The sequence below is a fragment of the Mercurialis annua genome, linkage group LG6 (assembly GCF_937616625.2).
Source record: "Mercurialis annua linkage group LG6, ddMerAnnu1.2, whole genome shotgun sequence".
NCBI classification, from domain to species: Eukaryota; Viridiplantae; Streptophyta; class Magnoliopsida; order Malpighiales; family Euphorbiaceae; genus Mercurialis; species Mercurialis annua.
In genome coordinates, this window is record NC_065575.1 from 42,781,356 (window position 1) to 42,797,474 (window position 16,119).

The window sequence follows — 16,119 nt, forward strand, 5'->3', positions numbered from 1 at the left end:
TCGTTTTTTTTAAATCTGCTTTTTCTATTTTTCACATTATACAAATGAACTCCAGGACAAAGAAATTTGAATAAAAAAAAGAGTTTAAGAGATAATATGATGGTGATAGATGAGAAAGTTCTTCTTCTTCTTCTTCTTCTACTTTTTTCTTTTTATGTTGTTTTAAATTATTGTAGCATCGTTTTTTGGAATTTTTTACAACTTTTTTTGAAAAAATTGTAATGTTCTTCATTAATGATATTTTGACCTGGTTTTCAAATGTTTTAAATTAATTTTAGAAATCGTTTGAAACTGTTTTCTCGAAACTGTTTTATACTGTTTGAAACTGTTATTTTTTAAACTGTTTGAAAGTATTTTTAGAAACTGTTTTAAACTGCTTGAGATCTTTGGAATCGGTTTGCAACTGTTTTATACTGTTTGAAACCTTTGTAAATGGTTTGAAACTGTTTTTTTGAAACTGTTATTTTTTATGTAAACGGTTTGAAACTGTTTGATACTATTTGAAGCTGTTATTTTATAAACTATTGGAAAGTATTTTTTAGAATCTGTTTTAGACAGTTTGAGACCTTTGTAAACGGTTTGAAACTGTTTTATACTGTTCGAAACTGTTATTTTTTAGACTGTTTAAAAGCGTTTTTTAGAAACTGTTTTAGACTGTTTGAAACCTTTGTAAACGGTTTGAAACCGTAATTGAAAATGTATTTAAAACCGTTTGAAACCGTTTTTAATAGATTTTTAATGAGAACAAAAAAATTAATATTACAGTTTTCTTTGTTTTTGGAGAAAGTTATGATCGTTGAATTTGAATTTCAAGTGAAATTTGAAGTAATTTGATTACGAATTAAAAATTCGAGCGGATTGGAAACTATATTTTAAATTAGCAATAAAATTGTAAGAAATAATAATAAAATCGCAGGATTTAATTTCTTGAAATGTTATAAGCTGAAGATTACAATTGATATATTGATTGTTTTTGAAAATAAATTGAAAAAGATAAAAAAAAGAAGAAGATGAAGAAGATGAAGAAAAAGGAGAAGGAACTGTGATGTAGAGTAAATATGGGGTATAAAAACAAAATAAAAGAGTAAAAAAATAAACATACAACACGCTGAGGTAGACAAATAAAGATGGACAATTAGTGTAAACAAATGCTAATATTTCTATTTTTTAGGTATTTTGCTAATTCTCTCCTTTTTCTTCGTTTATACCCTGATCTTGTAAAAACGCCATTTGTACCCAATTTTGGATTTTTATGTTTTATCTCTACCCAAAAGCATTAAATTGTACTTTTTTTTATTTGTAAAAGAGTTTAAAACATACCTTTTTCTATTTTTAAAAATACAAATAAATCCTTACACTTAAAAAATAATCAAATATATCCAAATAATTAATTAATTTTTTTAATTTTATAAAATAATAAAAAAATTAAAAAACATTATTGTTATTTTTAATTTTTTGTCGGAAATATTTTAAAAAAAAATAAAAAAAAATCGGAAATATTTTTTAAAAAAATTTAAAAAAAATATTTTTTTTTATTTTTTTGAAGAAGATGATATTTTTGTATTATTAATAACATTAATATATAATTAGTATATAAGTTAAAAATGAAGAATTATTTTAAACTCTTTTTCAAATAAAAAGAGTACAATTTAATGCTTTTGGGTAGAGATGAAACATAAAAACTCAAAATTGAGTATAAATGGTGTTTTTACAAGGTCAGGGTATAAACGAAAAAAAAATGCAAGGTGGTTTTTTTTTAAGGAATTAACCCTTTTAGAAATAAAACATATATGCATTTTGAATTGATTCTTTAAAATTTTATGGTTTGTTTTTATTTAAATTGATTAATTTTATTAACTCAATTTAAGATTTTGATAAGTAGCATTACTTATAAGTAAAAAAGGCCAGATTGCACTATTTAATAATGTTTATTTGTATTTAGTTTATTGAGGAAATTAGACTACACATTGTCAAACCCTTAATTATTTGGGCTTTTTATATGAAATACTATTTTTTCTATAACATTTACTTTTTTACTACCATTTCTAAATCTTTAGATTTCATACTAACTTTCTTTTCTTTTTTTATACTATTTTTTCTAAAATTTTACTTTCTATATTAATTTTCATTTTCCAACACTTTCCTTCATTATTTTTAATTTTTTTTTCACCATTGTATTTCTGCACTTAATATTTATCATATATATCATTTTTAGATTTTTTTTATTTTTTTGATTTTTTTGACTTTTTTGACTTTTGATTTTTTTTGCTGTCGATTTTTTTCCGTTAGTTTTAATATCAACATAATATCAACACGATATCAACAACATTTAATAAGATGGATAATATTAATTTTTAATTTTTTTTATACTAATTTCTACTTTTTTATATTTTTAATCTTTACTTTTTGCTCATAATTAATCAACATTTGTTATTTACTATATATTTAATTTTAAATGTTTTTCATATATCAACCTAAAATCAACACAAAATCAACCAAAAATCAACAAAATGTAACAAAATAATGAATTTAATTTTTAAATCTTTTTTATACCATTTTTTATTTTGTCAGCATTATTTCAATTTAATTTCTACTTTTTTATTTTATTTCACGTACAACATCATTTTTTTGTTAATGTTAAAATCACTCAAATATCAAATATAAATCAACCTAATATCAACAAAATGTCAACACAATATCAACACTGTAATATTAAAATAATTTAACATTATTATTATCTTTTTACGAATGCTAAAATCAACAAAATATCAACTAAAAATCAACATAAAATCAACACTGTAACATTATAATAATTAAATATCATTATTTATATTTTGCACCAATGCTAAAATCAACACAATATCAACAAGATGTCAACACAATATCAACACCGTAATATTATAATAATTTAACATTATTATTATCTTCTTCAGCAATGCTAAAATCAATAAAATATCAACCGAAAATCAACAAAAAATCAACACTATAACATTACAATAATAAAATATTATTATTATTTATATTTTTCACCAATACTAAAATCAACACAATATCAACCACAAATCAACAAAGTATCAATTTAAAATTAACACAAAAATTAACATATTATTATCACTATGTGTATAGAGACACTAAAAAGGAAAATACATCCAAAGTTTATATATAGCTCCGAAGCAAACTCGTCAGTTACAACTGGAGAACAATTTCAAAGTTATAAATTGTATAAAAAGAACAAAAACATTTGCAGATAAAATAAAAAAAATCACTCTCTATATTAACTTAAATTTGTACAATAGAGATAGGTGCTCTAAAAGTCTTTTTTCCACCTTTTGTTTAATAAGATTCACACTCAAATTTGTACAACTGAAATAGGTGCTCTACAAGGCATCCATCAATAATAAAAGCTGATTGTTGAGCTAAATATGGCCACCTTGGAACAAGTCTTCTCAAATCATCCATAAATTGAATCCAACTTCTCAAAGCCAGATTTGCTCCAAATTACAAATCTTCGCTGATATTAAAGCATATCAAAACATTCATTACTGCTGGTATTCCATATCCCACAATCTCACCTGAACACATATAAAATAGATAAAAGTTATCAAATTAAGAAATGAACAGACAAGATACCAAATAAAAATAATTCGATACCTGAGCCCGTTTCAAAATAATCACAATTTGAGTCGGGTAAAACGTGAATCTTGGAGATGAAATCGAATTCTTTGGAGTACAATTTTCTACAAAATTTGACGGTCTCAAAGTCGGACCTGTAGAAGATTGAACAAAACACAAATCAACATGACCAAAATTTGATAATCTACTTCCAGGTAAACCTTGAATGGCCATCATATTAGAAAAATCAAAAGTGTTAAAATTCAACTCTATTATTGTATGAGATCGCCACTATTAGGAGATCGCCGCTGCTAGGAGATCGCCGCCGCCGCCTCTGGGAGATCGTCGCCGCCGCCGCTGTTAGGAAATCTTCGCCGCCGATTGAAGGAGCTGATGGAGTGTTGTGATCAAAAGAAAGAAAAGGAGAAGATGAAAAGACGAAGCGAAGAAGCGAGGAAGAAGAAGATTAATCCGTATAAAAGTTAAAATATGCTCCGTGTTCAGTATTTTTTAAAATTCAAAATGAGCATCGTATATAAGATAAAAAAAATGAGAAAATAGGTTGTTTGTGTAAAAAACCCTAATTATTTTAAAAAATACGGCCCGGCCATTCCTTCCTCCTTAATACGGTACATGTTCTGTGTGTTTAATAATAAAACTTTTTTTCTCTTAATATTACTTTAATTAACTTCATTATTATAGTTATTGATGAATCACCAAACGGAATCCGAGCTTTACCGACCTGCACACCACAAGCAAACAGAGGTCAGAAGGAACTCCGGTGGGGGTCACCGGACGTTCACTCCGACGCTCAAGTAAGGTTCTTAAGTAGAGGAAGAAGAAGAAGAGAAAAGAGTGTGTTTTGAGTAGAGAAAAAGAAATTACCTAGGGTTTGTCCTTAAACCCTCTATTTATAGTTAGGGTTTAAGGACAAACCTGCCTTGCTGGCAGGCTATGAGCCCAGTGGTCCCAGAAATCAGTTATGCTGACGTGGTAGAATATCCCTGCGGGTGGCACGAGTTGTTAGGTGTGTCAGAGGGAACATTCCTCACGTACCTGTCAGAAGATCTTCTGTGGTCCCAGGATCTGGTACACGAATGAACGCTCTTGGGCAGGATCTCGGAGCCCGGATAACTTGGGAGTCAAGTTATCATGGCTTCTGTATCTGAGAGCAGCTCAGAGCTCGGACCAGATGGTCCCGTCTTTCGGGCTCCGGAGCTCGGAGCTCGGCTTAGGTCTGAGTTTGAACATACTTCAGAGCTCGGGTAGGATTCTTGGTCCGACCTTATCAGGCGTGATTGTCTCGGATGATGTTTGAATTCCCATCGATCCGGTGACCCCCCAAGTCATGCGTTCTATGATTTCAAGAAGGTCGGACATTGTTACCAGGTCGGTGAAATGCTTGACTTAGTGATGTTCGTTCCTGGTGAGGTTGCTTCGCCCCTACTAGATGTGCTACGTTATCACTAGTCCCCCCCAGTGTGTCGGATATTTATGTCCGAGATGGTAGTGTTATCCGAGTTATTAGGTCACGTGAGTCTGGGCGTGCTTGCTTTGTTTTTGGGTGATCTCTGACACCGAGCCTCTTGTCAGGAAGATGGGTGAGCTGATATGGTTATGTGAAAGGACGTGACTGTCGAGATGTCTCTTCTGACAGCTGGTGGGATGGATTTCCTTGATGGCGGTTGTACTTCTTCTTACGTTTGAGCCATGTGTCCAGCAGTTATTGCTGGTGCAGGTTTCTAGGAGTCACGCTTAGTGGGAAGAGAGAGAAAATTTAAGAGGTTCCTTTTTGTTTTCCCTCTCTTTTCTTCCGTTATAAATTTGGTTTTTCAAAACTGAGAGACTTTTCGCTTCCTTTCCCCATTTCTGTTTTCTCTCTGTTTTTGAAGAAGAAGAAGATACCTGTTCTTGCGAATCACCAGATTTCTGTTCTTTGCCTTCTCCAATTCTTCGTTTCCTGGTTGCTGAAGCTTCATCTGCTGTGTTTGCCTCTGTTTTCCAGATACTCTCTGTGTTTGCAATCGTCTTCTCCAGAATTTCTCGTTCCTTTGCACAAGTGAGTGTTTCTGATTTGCTGTTTGCTTCCTGTTTTCCTGGTTTAGATGCATGTTCTTATGTTTTGACTGAGTTCTTCCCTGCGTTAGTGTATCTGTTTAGGATTTTCATGTTTCATGCCTTTGTTTTTCTGTGATTTTGTTGTGAGACATGGATTTCCAGAAATCTGGAGGTTCATGCGTGTTTTTCATGTTCTTGTTTGGGGTGTGAATTTCCAGAAATCTGGAAATTCATGTTTGTTGTCTTCGTGTTTCTGATGGTGTCACCCTCTAAAATTGTCTTTTGATTCGTACTTTTAAGTCTTAGCTAGTTTATTTTTGTTAGTGAAGCTTGTCTCATCCGAGCTGGTTTCTGTGTCTTTAGGTATGTCGGGTGACCCATCAGATCGCGAGGAAGGGGTGGGTTATGATGATAATGATCAAGGGACGGCTGAGGCGTCTGTTGAATTTCACGTTGTTCGCTCTAGTCGAGCTAATTTCTCGGAGGCAGAGGAGGTGGGGACCTCCCGACCTCAAGTCCCGAAGAAAGTAAAAGGGAAAAGTACAACCGTGGATGCTGGTGGCCGACCTGATGATCGTGATATCAAAGTGTCTCGGTGCACTACTGGGTTTTTGGAGGCCGTGAGGGCTACTTTCGGTATCCCGGTGGAGTACCAGCTGTCCGTGATCCCGGAGGGGAAAAAACTGAACGACGCGCCTCCGAAGGACACTATCATGCTGACCCTGGAGCATCTCCAGTCCGGAGTCCGCTTCCCTATCTCGGAGCAATACAAACGGTTAAGCAATTATTTCGAGGTGCCGCTATCTCAGATTCATCCGAACGGAGTTCGGTATTATTCTTGCTTCCTGGAGTTGTGTCGGCAGACCGGGGTGGTAGATTCTATGCGACTTTTCTGCTGCTTGTACCTTTTGTCGTTAAAAGACCGGAATCATTTCGCGTACATCCGGTTTCGAGGAGAGAGGAAAGAGGTGGTAGGAGGTTTAGTTACTGGGATAACTTACTCCTTAAGGGACTTCAAAGAGGATTACTTCCAGATCACCCACCCGACTGCCTTTGAGGGGATGGTGACTACTTGGCGGGACAAGTGTTATAAACCAGATAAATGGTTCCATACCCCTGCCCCTCTGGAACGGGCCGATATTATTAAGCTTCGGGATGCTTCTCCCGTGGGGGACAAAGCTCATGCTGATGATCTTTGTCCGAAGAAGTTTTTTGAATTCTGGAAGAGCTCGGATCCTGGTGCTTGTTTTCTTTGTGTTGTTTCTTGTGTGTTGTTGTTGTTGTTTTTTTTTTTTTTTTTTTATGAATTTGCTTGTTTTCATTTTTATTGTTGTTGGTTGTTTCCTGCAGTGAATAATATTGATGTGGCCAAGCTTGCGAGTAAGAAACGCAAGAGACCGGCAGCCCGAGCTGCCACTCCGGCGCCCCCGTCTGTTCCAAAAGCTGCTGCGGATGCGACCTCGGCTCCGCGGGTTGCGGGTGATAAAGGGCCCCCGACGGCTGGTATTCATGTTATCCCGCTTCGGGTTCAGCTGCCCGGAGGGATTGATGTTCCCCCTACTGCCGAACCCGTGGGGGATATTCCGTTCGTGGACCTAGGGTCGGCTGAGACCGTGATGGGGCCGAGGCGAACTGAGGAGGTTCCCGAGGGAGGAGCTCCTGGGGGAGGTGGCCCGAGCGCTCACAGGCCTAGACGCGAGATCCCGGATCTGCCGGAGATTTCGTCTGATACAAGCACCACCGCCCCTGGTCCTCAGACGATAACTAGGACCAGCTTTGCCGAGTGGGTGAGCCGTCATAACGATGGGGCCCGCCCGACGTTGACCGAGCTGCCCATTGCGGGGGATGTAGCCCGGGTGACCACGCTGCCCATAGATCTGGCCCACTACAAGACGCACAAGCCCGAGAACCTACTGGCTGCGGTCTCCTCTCTCTGCCTTCAGGTATTCTTTAGTTTGACTAAAAATTTTCTAAGTGTTTGCTTTTATCTAGCCATGAGTCATGCTTTGTTTGTATTGCAGGCTGCGCAGATGTCTTACTTGGCCGACCAAAACGCCAATAAGAACGAGGTTGACCTTCTTCTGGCCAAGGACCTTCTGCTGTCTGCGAGATCTAATCTCCGGGATGCTGAGAAGCGAGCTGTCGAGGCGGAGAGGAGGGCCTCGGAAGGGGCTTCCTTGGTGGCAAGTTTAGAAAGCCAGCTGAAGGAGTCCGAGGACCGGCGTGCCGAGGACTTGGGAGTCCTGGAGTCTTTGCGGAAGGATGTTGGTCGGTTGGAGACCGAGAAGGCTGCTGAGAAAGAGGATTTTTCCAAGCAGCTGGCTGACATAACGCGCCGGAATGAATTGGCGAGCAAAGGGCTCCGGGACACCGTGGATGACCAGAAGAAAAAGCTGGAGGAGGCCGCCAAGCGGGTCGGGGATGCTGAGGCTAAAGTTGCCGAGTCGGCAGCTCGGGAAGAAGGTCTGTATGAAGACTTTCGAAAAATGCTGTATATCGGGGAGGTCCAGGCCGGGGAGTATGTGAGAGGCCGGTTTGGAGCCGACGTTGATGTGTCGGACTTCAAACTGGACGTGCTAGAGCTGCACCGCCGAGCTAAGGAGCTGCCCGAAGATTATGACATGCCAGCAGATATCGAAGATTATCTTGCTGATGATCAAGACCAGGGGCCGAACTGATGTAGTAGTTAATTACTTGTAATAGTTTGAACAATTTGGTTTTTTGTTTCATAGTTTTGAACAATTTTCCTTTGCCTTTGTAAATTTTTGGGATATTGAGCCTCGAGCTCTCTTTTGTAAGTTTGAATATTTTCTTTTTCCTTGAATGAATTTTTCCTTTGTATATATATATCTTGATCTTTACTTGCCTATGTTTTCTATCTTTGAAAATTTTGGTTAAGTATGTGACAACATGTTTGCATACTTAACCTAGACTAGTTTCCGAGCTGGCTCCAGTAGTGTGGACTTTTTCTAGCTTCTTGTTTTTATATATTGGCTCTTGACTTAGACTTGGGATTAAAAAATGCTAGGATAGGTTCTTAGTTATTCATAGATCAAGTTTAAGCAAGTTGCTCGGCGTGGATAGGCTATTGCCTGGGGACAACCCGGAGTTGTTGCTCGGGGTCAAGAATTGCTCGTCGTACGTAGGTGGCTAATAGCCCGTAGGTGACACATTGCCCGTAGATGGCACATAGCCCGATGGTGGCACCTAGCCCGCTGGTGGCACATAGCCCGCTGGTGGCACATAGCCCGTAGATGGCACATAGCCCGCTGGTGGCACATAGCCCGTAGATGGCACATAGCCCGTAGATGGCACATAGCCTGCTGGTGGCACATAGCCCGCTGGTGGCACATAGCCCGTAGATGGCACATAGCCCGCTGGTTTTTACCGAGTAGATTGCTCGGGTTTTGAAAAAGACATGAATTCTTTTTAATCTTTTTTATTCATTGAGGGGAAAAACTTATGTTTGAGTTTTACAAAGGTCTAACTCAAACATAAGTGAAAAAACCCCTAGGTACCTCGAAAATGAAAACAAGAGACTACTGATAATATTTCCGAAGAACCTGGGAGTTCCAAGTTCTCGGGAGCACTCTGCCCGACATGTGTGCTATTTTATAAGCTCCTGCTCGTCCGACCTCAGTGACTCGATAGGGACCTTCCCAGTTAGGTTCGAGCTTTCCCACTCCAGCATTTCCCTTAGCAATGTCTGCCCGTCGCAGGACCAGATCGCCGACTTGGAAACTCAAGGGTTTAACTCTCTTGTTATGATACTTAGCCATTCTTTGCTTGTATGCTTCGATTCTTAGCGCTGCCAGCTCTCTTCGCTCTTCCAGCAGGTCTAAGCATAATTTCTGTTCTTCCTCGTTCTTAGCCTCATCGAAGAACTGGACCCTTAGAGTTGGCATCCCGATTTCCACCGGTATCATTGCCTCGCACCCATATGTCAGAGAAAACGGGGTGTCTCCTGTGCCTGCCCTTGGCGTGGTTCTGTAAGCCCATATGACCTTTGGTAGCTCTTCCAGCCACTGTCTATCGAACTCCCCTAGCCTGGCCTTGAGCCCTTTTAGGATCGTCCGGTTGGTTACTTCGGTCATCCCATTGCTCTGCGGGTGAACTACTGAAGTAAAACGCAGGTCAATGTGCAAGTCGTTGCAAAATTCCTTGAAGGCTCGGCAGTTGAACTGCTTTCCGTTATCAGTTACCAACGCTCTGGGTATACCGAAACGACACACAATTTGCCTCCAGAAGAAATCCCGGATCCGAGCTTCTGTGATGGTGCTCACTGCCTCTACCTCGAGCCACTTGGTAAAGTGATCTACTGCCACTATCAAGAACTTTTTCTGCCCCGTGGTTGGCGTGAAAGGCCCCAGGATGTCAATTCCCCACGTTGCAAATGGCCAAGGACTGGTAATGGGACACTGCTCTGTGGTGGGAGCATGTCGGATGTTCTGATGCCTCTGACAGTTTTCACATTTCTTTACTATCTCCTCTGCTTGCCTGACCATTAGGGGCCAGTAGTAGCCTTGCAACACTGCTTTCTTTGCTAACATGCGAGGAGCTATGTGTGCCCCACAAATACCTTCATGTATTTCTCTCAACACATACTCCCCTTCTTCTGCCGTCAAGCATCTCGACCACGGGTGGGTGAATGACTTTCTGTATAAGACTCCGTCGAGGAACGCGTAGTACGGAGCTTGTCGCAAGATTTTGTAGGCTTTATCTCTGTTTTCTGGCAGAGTTCCATCCATCAGGTAGTGGGCTATACCTTGCATCCAATTTTCCAAAGGCTGAGTTAGAAAAATGGTTTCATGGTTGTCGATACTGGAATGCTTTTGAACAGAGAAATGGACCCCCGGTATCTTCTCGTTCACTGTTGCTGCTTTGGCTAGTACATCGGCCTCTTGATTTTCCAAACGAGGAACTTGCTCTATCACCCATTTTCCTCCGAGCTCCTGAATCTTGTTCAAGAAGAACTTGACTCTGTCCACGTATCTCCTCATTTCCGAATCCCGAGCTTCAAAAGTACCCAAGATTTGGCAAACGACTAACTGAGAATCACTCCTTATTGTTACGTGCTCGGCCTTGACCACGTTTACCATTCTCAATCCGATCAACAGAGCCTCATACTCCGCGGCATTGTTGGATGCCGGGAAATCAAATTTTACCGAGCTTCAGAGTGTGACTCCGTGAGGGCCTTTCAAGACTACGCCTGCCCCAGATCCATCCAGATTTGATGCCCCGTCGACTTCTAATACCCACCGTAGAAGTTGTTCGTCAGGTTCCTCAGGTTGGTCGCTTGCTGTGGTCTCGGCTATGAAATCTGCCAATACTTGTGCTTTTAGAGCCGGTCTGGGCTCATATCGGATGTCATATCCTCCCAGTTGGACCGACCAGCTGACCAGCCGTCCCGACATCTCTGGCCTCTGCAGCGCCTTTCTCAGAGGTTGGTTCGTACGTACTACAATGATGTGAGCCTCGAAATATCTCCTTAGCTTTTCTGCCGCCACTTTCAATGCCAAAGCAAATTTCTCAATTTTCGGGTATCTGACCTCCGGGCCTTTCAAGACCCTGCTGAGGTAGTAAACTGGGGTTTGCAGACCCTTATCTTCCTTCACCAGGACTGCCGCTGCTGTCTCGTCATTCACCGAGAGATACAAATATAAGATTTCCCCGGGCTCAGGTCTACCTAGCTGTCACGACCCGATTTCCGCCTCAAAACTCGAGCCGAGACCGGCGCTAGGGAATGGGAATGGTTGTTCCGAAACCCGTAGCAAGCCTAAAACCTCTATAAATTTTTCGCCTCCTAAATACAAATCTAGATCGTATCTCGCGTACGACCCGTTTTCAGAAAACACCGTTAAAATGTTTTTCCGTTTAACGTGGAAATTACATTCTGAAAATATTCATATAGGCGATATCGCGTTTTCAGAAATGCTGGTTGAATAACCCTAGTTATTATGACCCACGCGCATTTCTGAAAACCGGTGCGGTGGTACAGGGACTTAGCTCACATGCCTTACCTCGCAGGCAGCCCTGTTTCAAACCGCTCACCCGAACAATATGTTTAATAAAATATATCGAACACTTTCCTTTTCAAAGCGTTATATCAAACATATTTAAAAACATGCACAGCAGGCATACAAACGTAAGGCCAGCTAAAACTACACACAATGTCTTTACAGACCAAAGACACGAAGCTTGGCCCACCCGTAGGGGACACCATAAAACACCATATGCCTATTAAGTAGCCACTTATTAGAGCTAGACAAAGTCAGGTTCCTATCAGAGTATATAGACAGAGGAACCATGACGTGGCTACAGGCATATCAAACCTATATACACTATTGCAGCATCTAAGAGTTTAAAGTGTTATTTACATAACAACAGAATAAGCTTCCCTGATGGAAAAGGGTGGAAGCTCGACCAGACCCGGTAGCTAAGTACCTGAAAATGATAAACAACAACGGGGTCAGAAATATAAATATTTCTGAGTGAGTAGATAGGTTTACAGTTAAATACCAAAATCGCGTATAGACAAAATGTCGGTATATAAAAATATTACCAGTCCTCGATCCAAATGAAACCCTAATCCTGATTACGTTATAATGCTATCATATATATAATGCATATGCACAACTCTTGTTTAATACAGGATGTGCGGTATACATATGTATCACAGCCATCTTGACTCTGTATAGGGTTGCTGGGCCGGAACTTAAATCACTGCCACCTCAGGACTACCCATTAGGTTTAAGCCGCTTTATAAGCATCTGGCTTAAAACCTAATCTCAATATGTATGCTTATAATATTTACCTCTCATCTAGTTCATTAACACCGGTGATCACACAGTCCTATTGTTGCCCAATAGATAGCTCGTTTCAGTGGATCTTCCTTGGCTAAGTTTCATACTTAGTGCGATTTATGATTTAAAAACAATTGAATACTAATATTCAAAAGTAAACAAATGAACTCACAAACACCGCTAGGTCTGGAACTTAATCCTGTGGTTGTGGTCAGACTGCTCGCTAGCTGGTCGGACTAAACACATAAAGCAAACAGGATAAAACACATCAATATATGTTTCCTATAAAATTCTAGGTCCTTAAACCCAGATCTAGGTCAAACATATAATCATATAAACACGTAACACTTATGGTCTGTTTTCTTTTAAAACCATATTATAAATTCTCGTTTTGAGAAAACGTTCTAACTTCTCTCTAGAAGTTATTTTAGGTATCACAATACCTAAAGAAAACCATTTATAGTATAGACCTAATTGTCAAAACAATTCTCGGTCATATACTAAGTATTTAGCAAAACTGATTGCTAAATCTTTTAAACCGTTTAAACGTTGACTTTAGCTCTTTTAAAGTCCATTATAAACGTTTAACTTTACTTTTAAAATCTCCTTTTAAAAGTCTTTAGGTTTAGGTTATAGAACCTTTTCACTTTCTTCTAACACAAGTTATTGTTTTAAAATATCTAACTTTGATTTAAAAACATTTATTAAAAATGTTTTAGGTTCGGTTGGAAAACACCTCGGGTTATTAGGCGAAAGCACGTCGGAATCGCCCCCGGAAAGTCCCCCAAAAGACCGGAGAAAACAAACCCCGACATCCCGTCGGGGTTGCTGTGCGCCCGCACAGCACACGCTGTGCGTCCGCACAGCATGGTGTGCGCCCGCACACCGTGTTGTGCTCGCGCACAGCGGGCTGCGCACCCGCACAGCCCCGGAAATGAATTTCCGGGACCCCCCGTCCTACTTAAAACGTCCAAAAACGCTATTCTAACGTCCACAATCACATATACACAATCCAAAATCAATACGGACGTTTAAAACGATAATTCGATACGGTAACCGTTTATAAACGAGTTTATATTCGAAATAATTCGAAATAAACGTTTAATACGGATATAATACCTCGATTACGTGAGTAATCGTTGAAGAAATTGAGTTAGAATCGAGAAATGGACGAAATCAATTCGAAACCCTAAGTCGCCGCACTGCAGAGAAGGAAGCAGCTCCTTTTCCTATTTCATTTGTAACAAATGAACTTGCTGTTTATTTTGTAACCTAATGAAATGATATATATAATAATGGCTAAAGTGCGTTTAGGTACTAGCTCAATCATGCACTTTAAACCAACTTCTAAACTAGTCGTTCGTAGCCTAAACGGAAACGACTTCCAAATTTCGTGAAAATTTTACCAAAAATCTAATAAAATATAACAAGAATAAAAATATAATTTTTATTCCCATCCGACTTATATTTTATTCTTAATAAATCATTTTTGATTTATTAAGTCCGCATTGACTGCGCTTGATAAAATTTCTACTTCCAAATTTTATCAAATTTTCACGATAACCTTTTTAAAATATTTTGCGAATATTGGCACCAAAAATATTCGCTAGGGACTTATGAATTATTCTGCACCCAATTCATAAATCCATATTCTCTCCGTTAACTATATAACTAATCAAATTTAAATTCTAAAAATTTAAAAATGTAAATTAAATTTATCTTTAAATTTAATTTACCTACTTCCGTCTAATAAAATATTAGACACGTGGCTATATTTTAAATCCTTAAATTTCCGGGTTATTACACTAGCACCGGGGGTGTGCTTAGGTAAACCTTCAGCTCCTCAAAAGCTGTGTTACACTCCTCTGTCCACTTGAAATTCTTTGTATTCTTCAGGATTTTGAAAAATGGCAAACATCGTTTGGCCGAGCAACTCATGAATCTTCCCAATGCCGTTACTCTCCCGTTCAACTTTTGTACTTCTTTCACCGAGCTGGGTGCTTTCATGTTCATTACTGCCTCGATTTTCTCCGGGTTGGCCTCGATGCCTTTCTCCGAGATGAGGTGCCCTAGAAATTTCCCAGAGCGGACTGCGAAAACACACTTTTCTGGATTCAGCTTGAGGTTAAAACCCTTCAGCTTTTCAAAAGTTTCCGCCAAATCCTGTGCGTGATCCTCGATCCCCTTGGATTTCACTACTATGTCATCCACATAAACCTCGACATTCTTGCCCAATTGATCTTTAAAAACGTGATTCATGAGTCTTTGATAGGTTGCCCCAGCATTTTTCAAACCAAAAGGCATCTTCTTGTAGCAATAGGTCCCCAGATCCGTTGTGAAAGTTGTTTTTTCTTCGTCATCTTTACTCATTGGGATCTGGTGGTATCCCTGGGAGGCGTCCAAGAAAGCATAAACCGCAAACCCACACGTTGCGTCCACCAGTTGGTCGATGTTCGGTAGAGGGAAACTGTCTTTTGGGCAGGCATTGTTTAGATCGGTGAAATCTATACAAAGCCTCCATTTACCGTTGGACTTCTTGATCAAGACTACATTAGCCAGCCATTCAGGGTAGTCTACTTTCCTGATGAACCCGGCTTTCAAGAGCTTCTCCACTTCATCTCGGATAACAATCTGTTTCTCTAGAGAGAAAGTTCTTTTCTTTTGCTTGACAGGCTTGCATTTAGCATCCACGTTTAACTTGTGCGAGATGATCTTAGGGTCTACCCCTCCAATATCCTCTGGCTTGTTGGTAAACTCCTCCACATACTGTTTTATCCGAGCTATGATAGCCTCCCGGTGCTCGTTTGGCCAATCTACCCCCAGCTTTACACACATCTCGGATCCCTCTGTGAGTTCAATTGTTTCCAAGTTTTCTCTGGGTTTCTGAGCTTTCTTCTCTCTGAGGAGCAGCTCCGGTGTATCGATGTTCATTGTTTCCACCGTGCTGCCCATATTGGCCATGTAACATTGCCTAGACAGGGTTTGGTTTCCCCTGATAGTTATAACCTCGTTTTCCACTGGGATTTTCATCATCAAGTAACGAATACTAGTCACTGCACCTGTGCTATACAACATAGGTCTACCAAGAATACCATTATACGCAAGAGGCATGTCAACTATCATGAACAGTGAACGTACCTTCCGTGTTGGTTCCGCCAGGATTCCCTCTGTTCCGTCCTCCTGAGGTGTTTCGATGCCGAGCTCCAAGTCTAGCTCGACCATGCCCTCTAGGGTGACCGGAGCTCCCCCCAGCCCCAGAAGGGGAATGTTCACAGGTTTGAGGTCAGTCTTGGATCCTCCCATTGTCAAAAAGACTGACAGAGTCAACAAGTTAACCGAGCTACCGTCGTCCACCAGCAATCGTTTTACCCATTTCGATCCAATGATGGCTGACACAATCAAAGCGTCTTCATGAGGAAAATCTACTCCTTTCGCATCCTCTGGTCCGAAAACAATGTTAGGCCATGGCGACCCAGTAGATACCGACATGACCATCTTTTGCTTTTTCTTTCTGCGTTTTCGACTGTACTCAGATTCTGAAGTTCCTCCCGAGATTGTGTTAATTACCCCCGTAACCTGTGTCTTTTTTGATGGGGATTGGGCTTCCCTGCTCCCCCCAGGCTCTGACCTGACCGAGTTGACTCTC

General features: G+C 39.9%; 2 protein-coding genes across 2 annotated transcripts; both read right to left on the reverse strand.

Moving 5' to 3' along the window:
- Window positions 1-3,248: 3,248 nt before the first annotated feature.
- LOC126688197 (auxin efflux carrier component 3-like) lies at window positions 3,249-4,141 on the reverse strand. Its single transcript, XM_050382813.2, has 2 exons — window positions 3,652-4,141; window positions 3,249-3,572 (listed from the first exon to the last, which is right to left on the reverse strand). The coding sequence occupies exons 1-2, from the start codon at window positions 3,847-3,849 to the stop codon at window positions 3,540-3,542; spliced, it is 231 nt and encodes a 76-aa protein (XP_050238770.1). The 5' UTR covers window positions 3,850-4,141; the 3' UTR covers window positions 3,249-3,539.
- Window positions 4,142-8,715: 4,574 nt separating this feature from the next.
- On the reverse strand, window positions 8,716-10,418 carry LOC126687910 (uncharacterized). Its single transcript, XM_050382461.1, has 3 exons — window positions 10,057-10,418; window positions 9,675-9,879; window positions 8,716-8,820 (listed from the first exon to the last, which is right to left on the reverse strand). The coding sequence occupies exons 1-3, from the start codon at window positions 10,416-10,418 to the stop codon at window positions 8,716-8,718; spliced, it is 672 nt and encodes a 223-aa protein (XP_050238418.1).
- Between the last annotated feature and the right edge of the window lie 5,701 nt (window positions 10,419-16,119).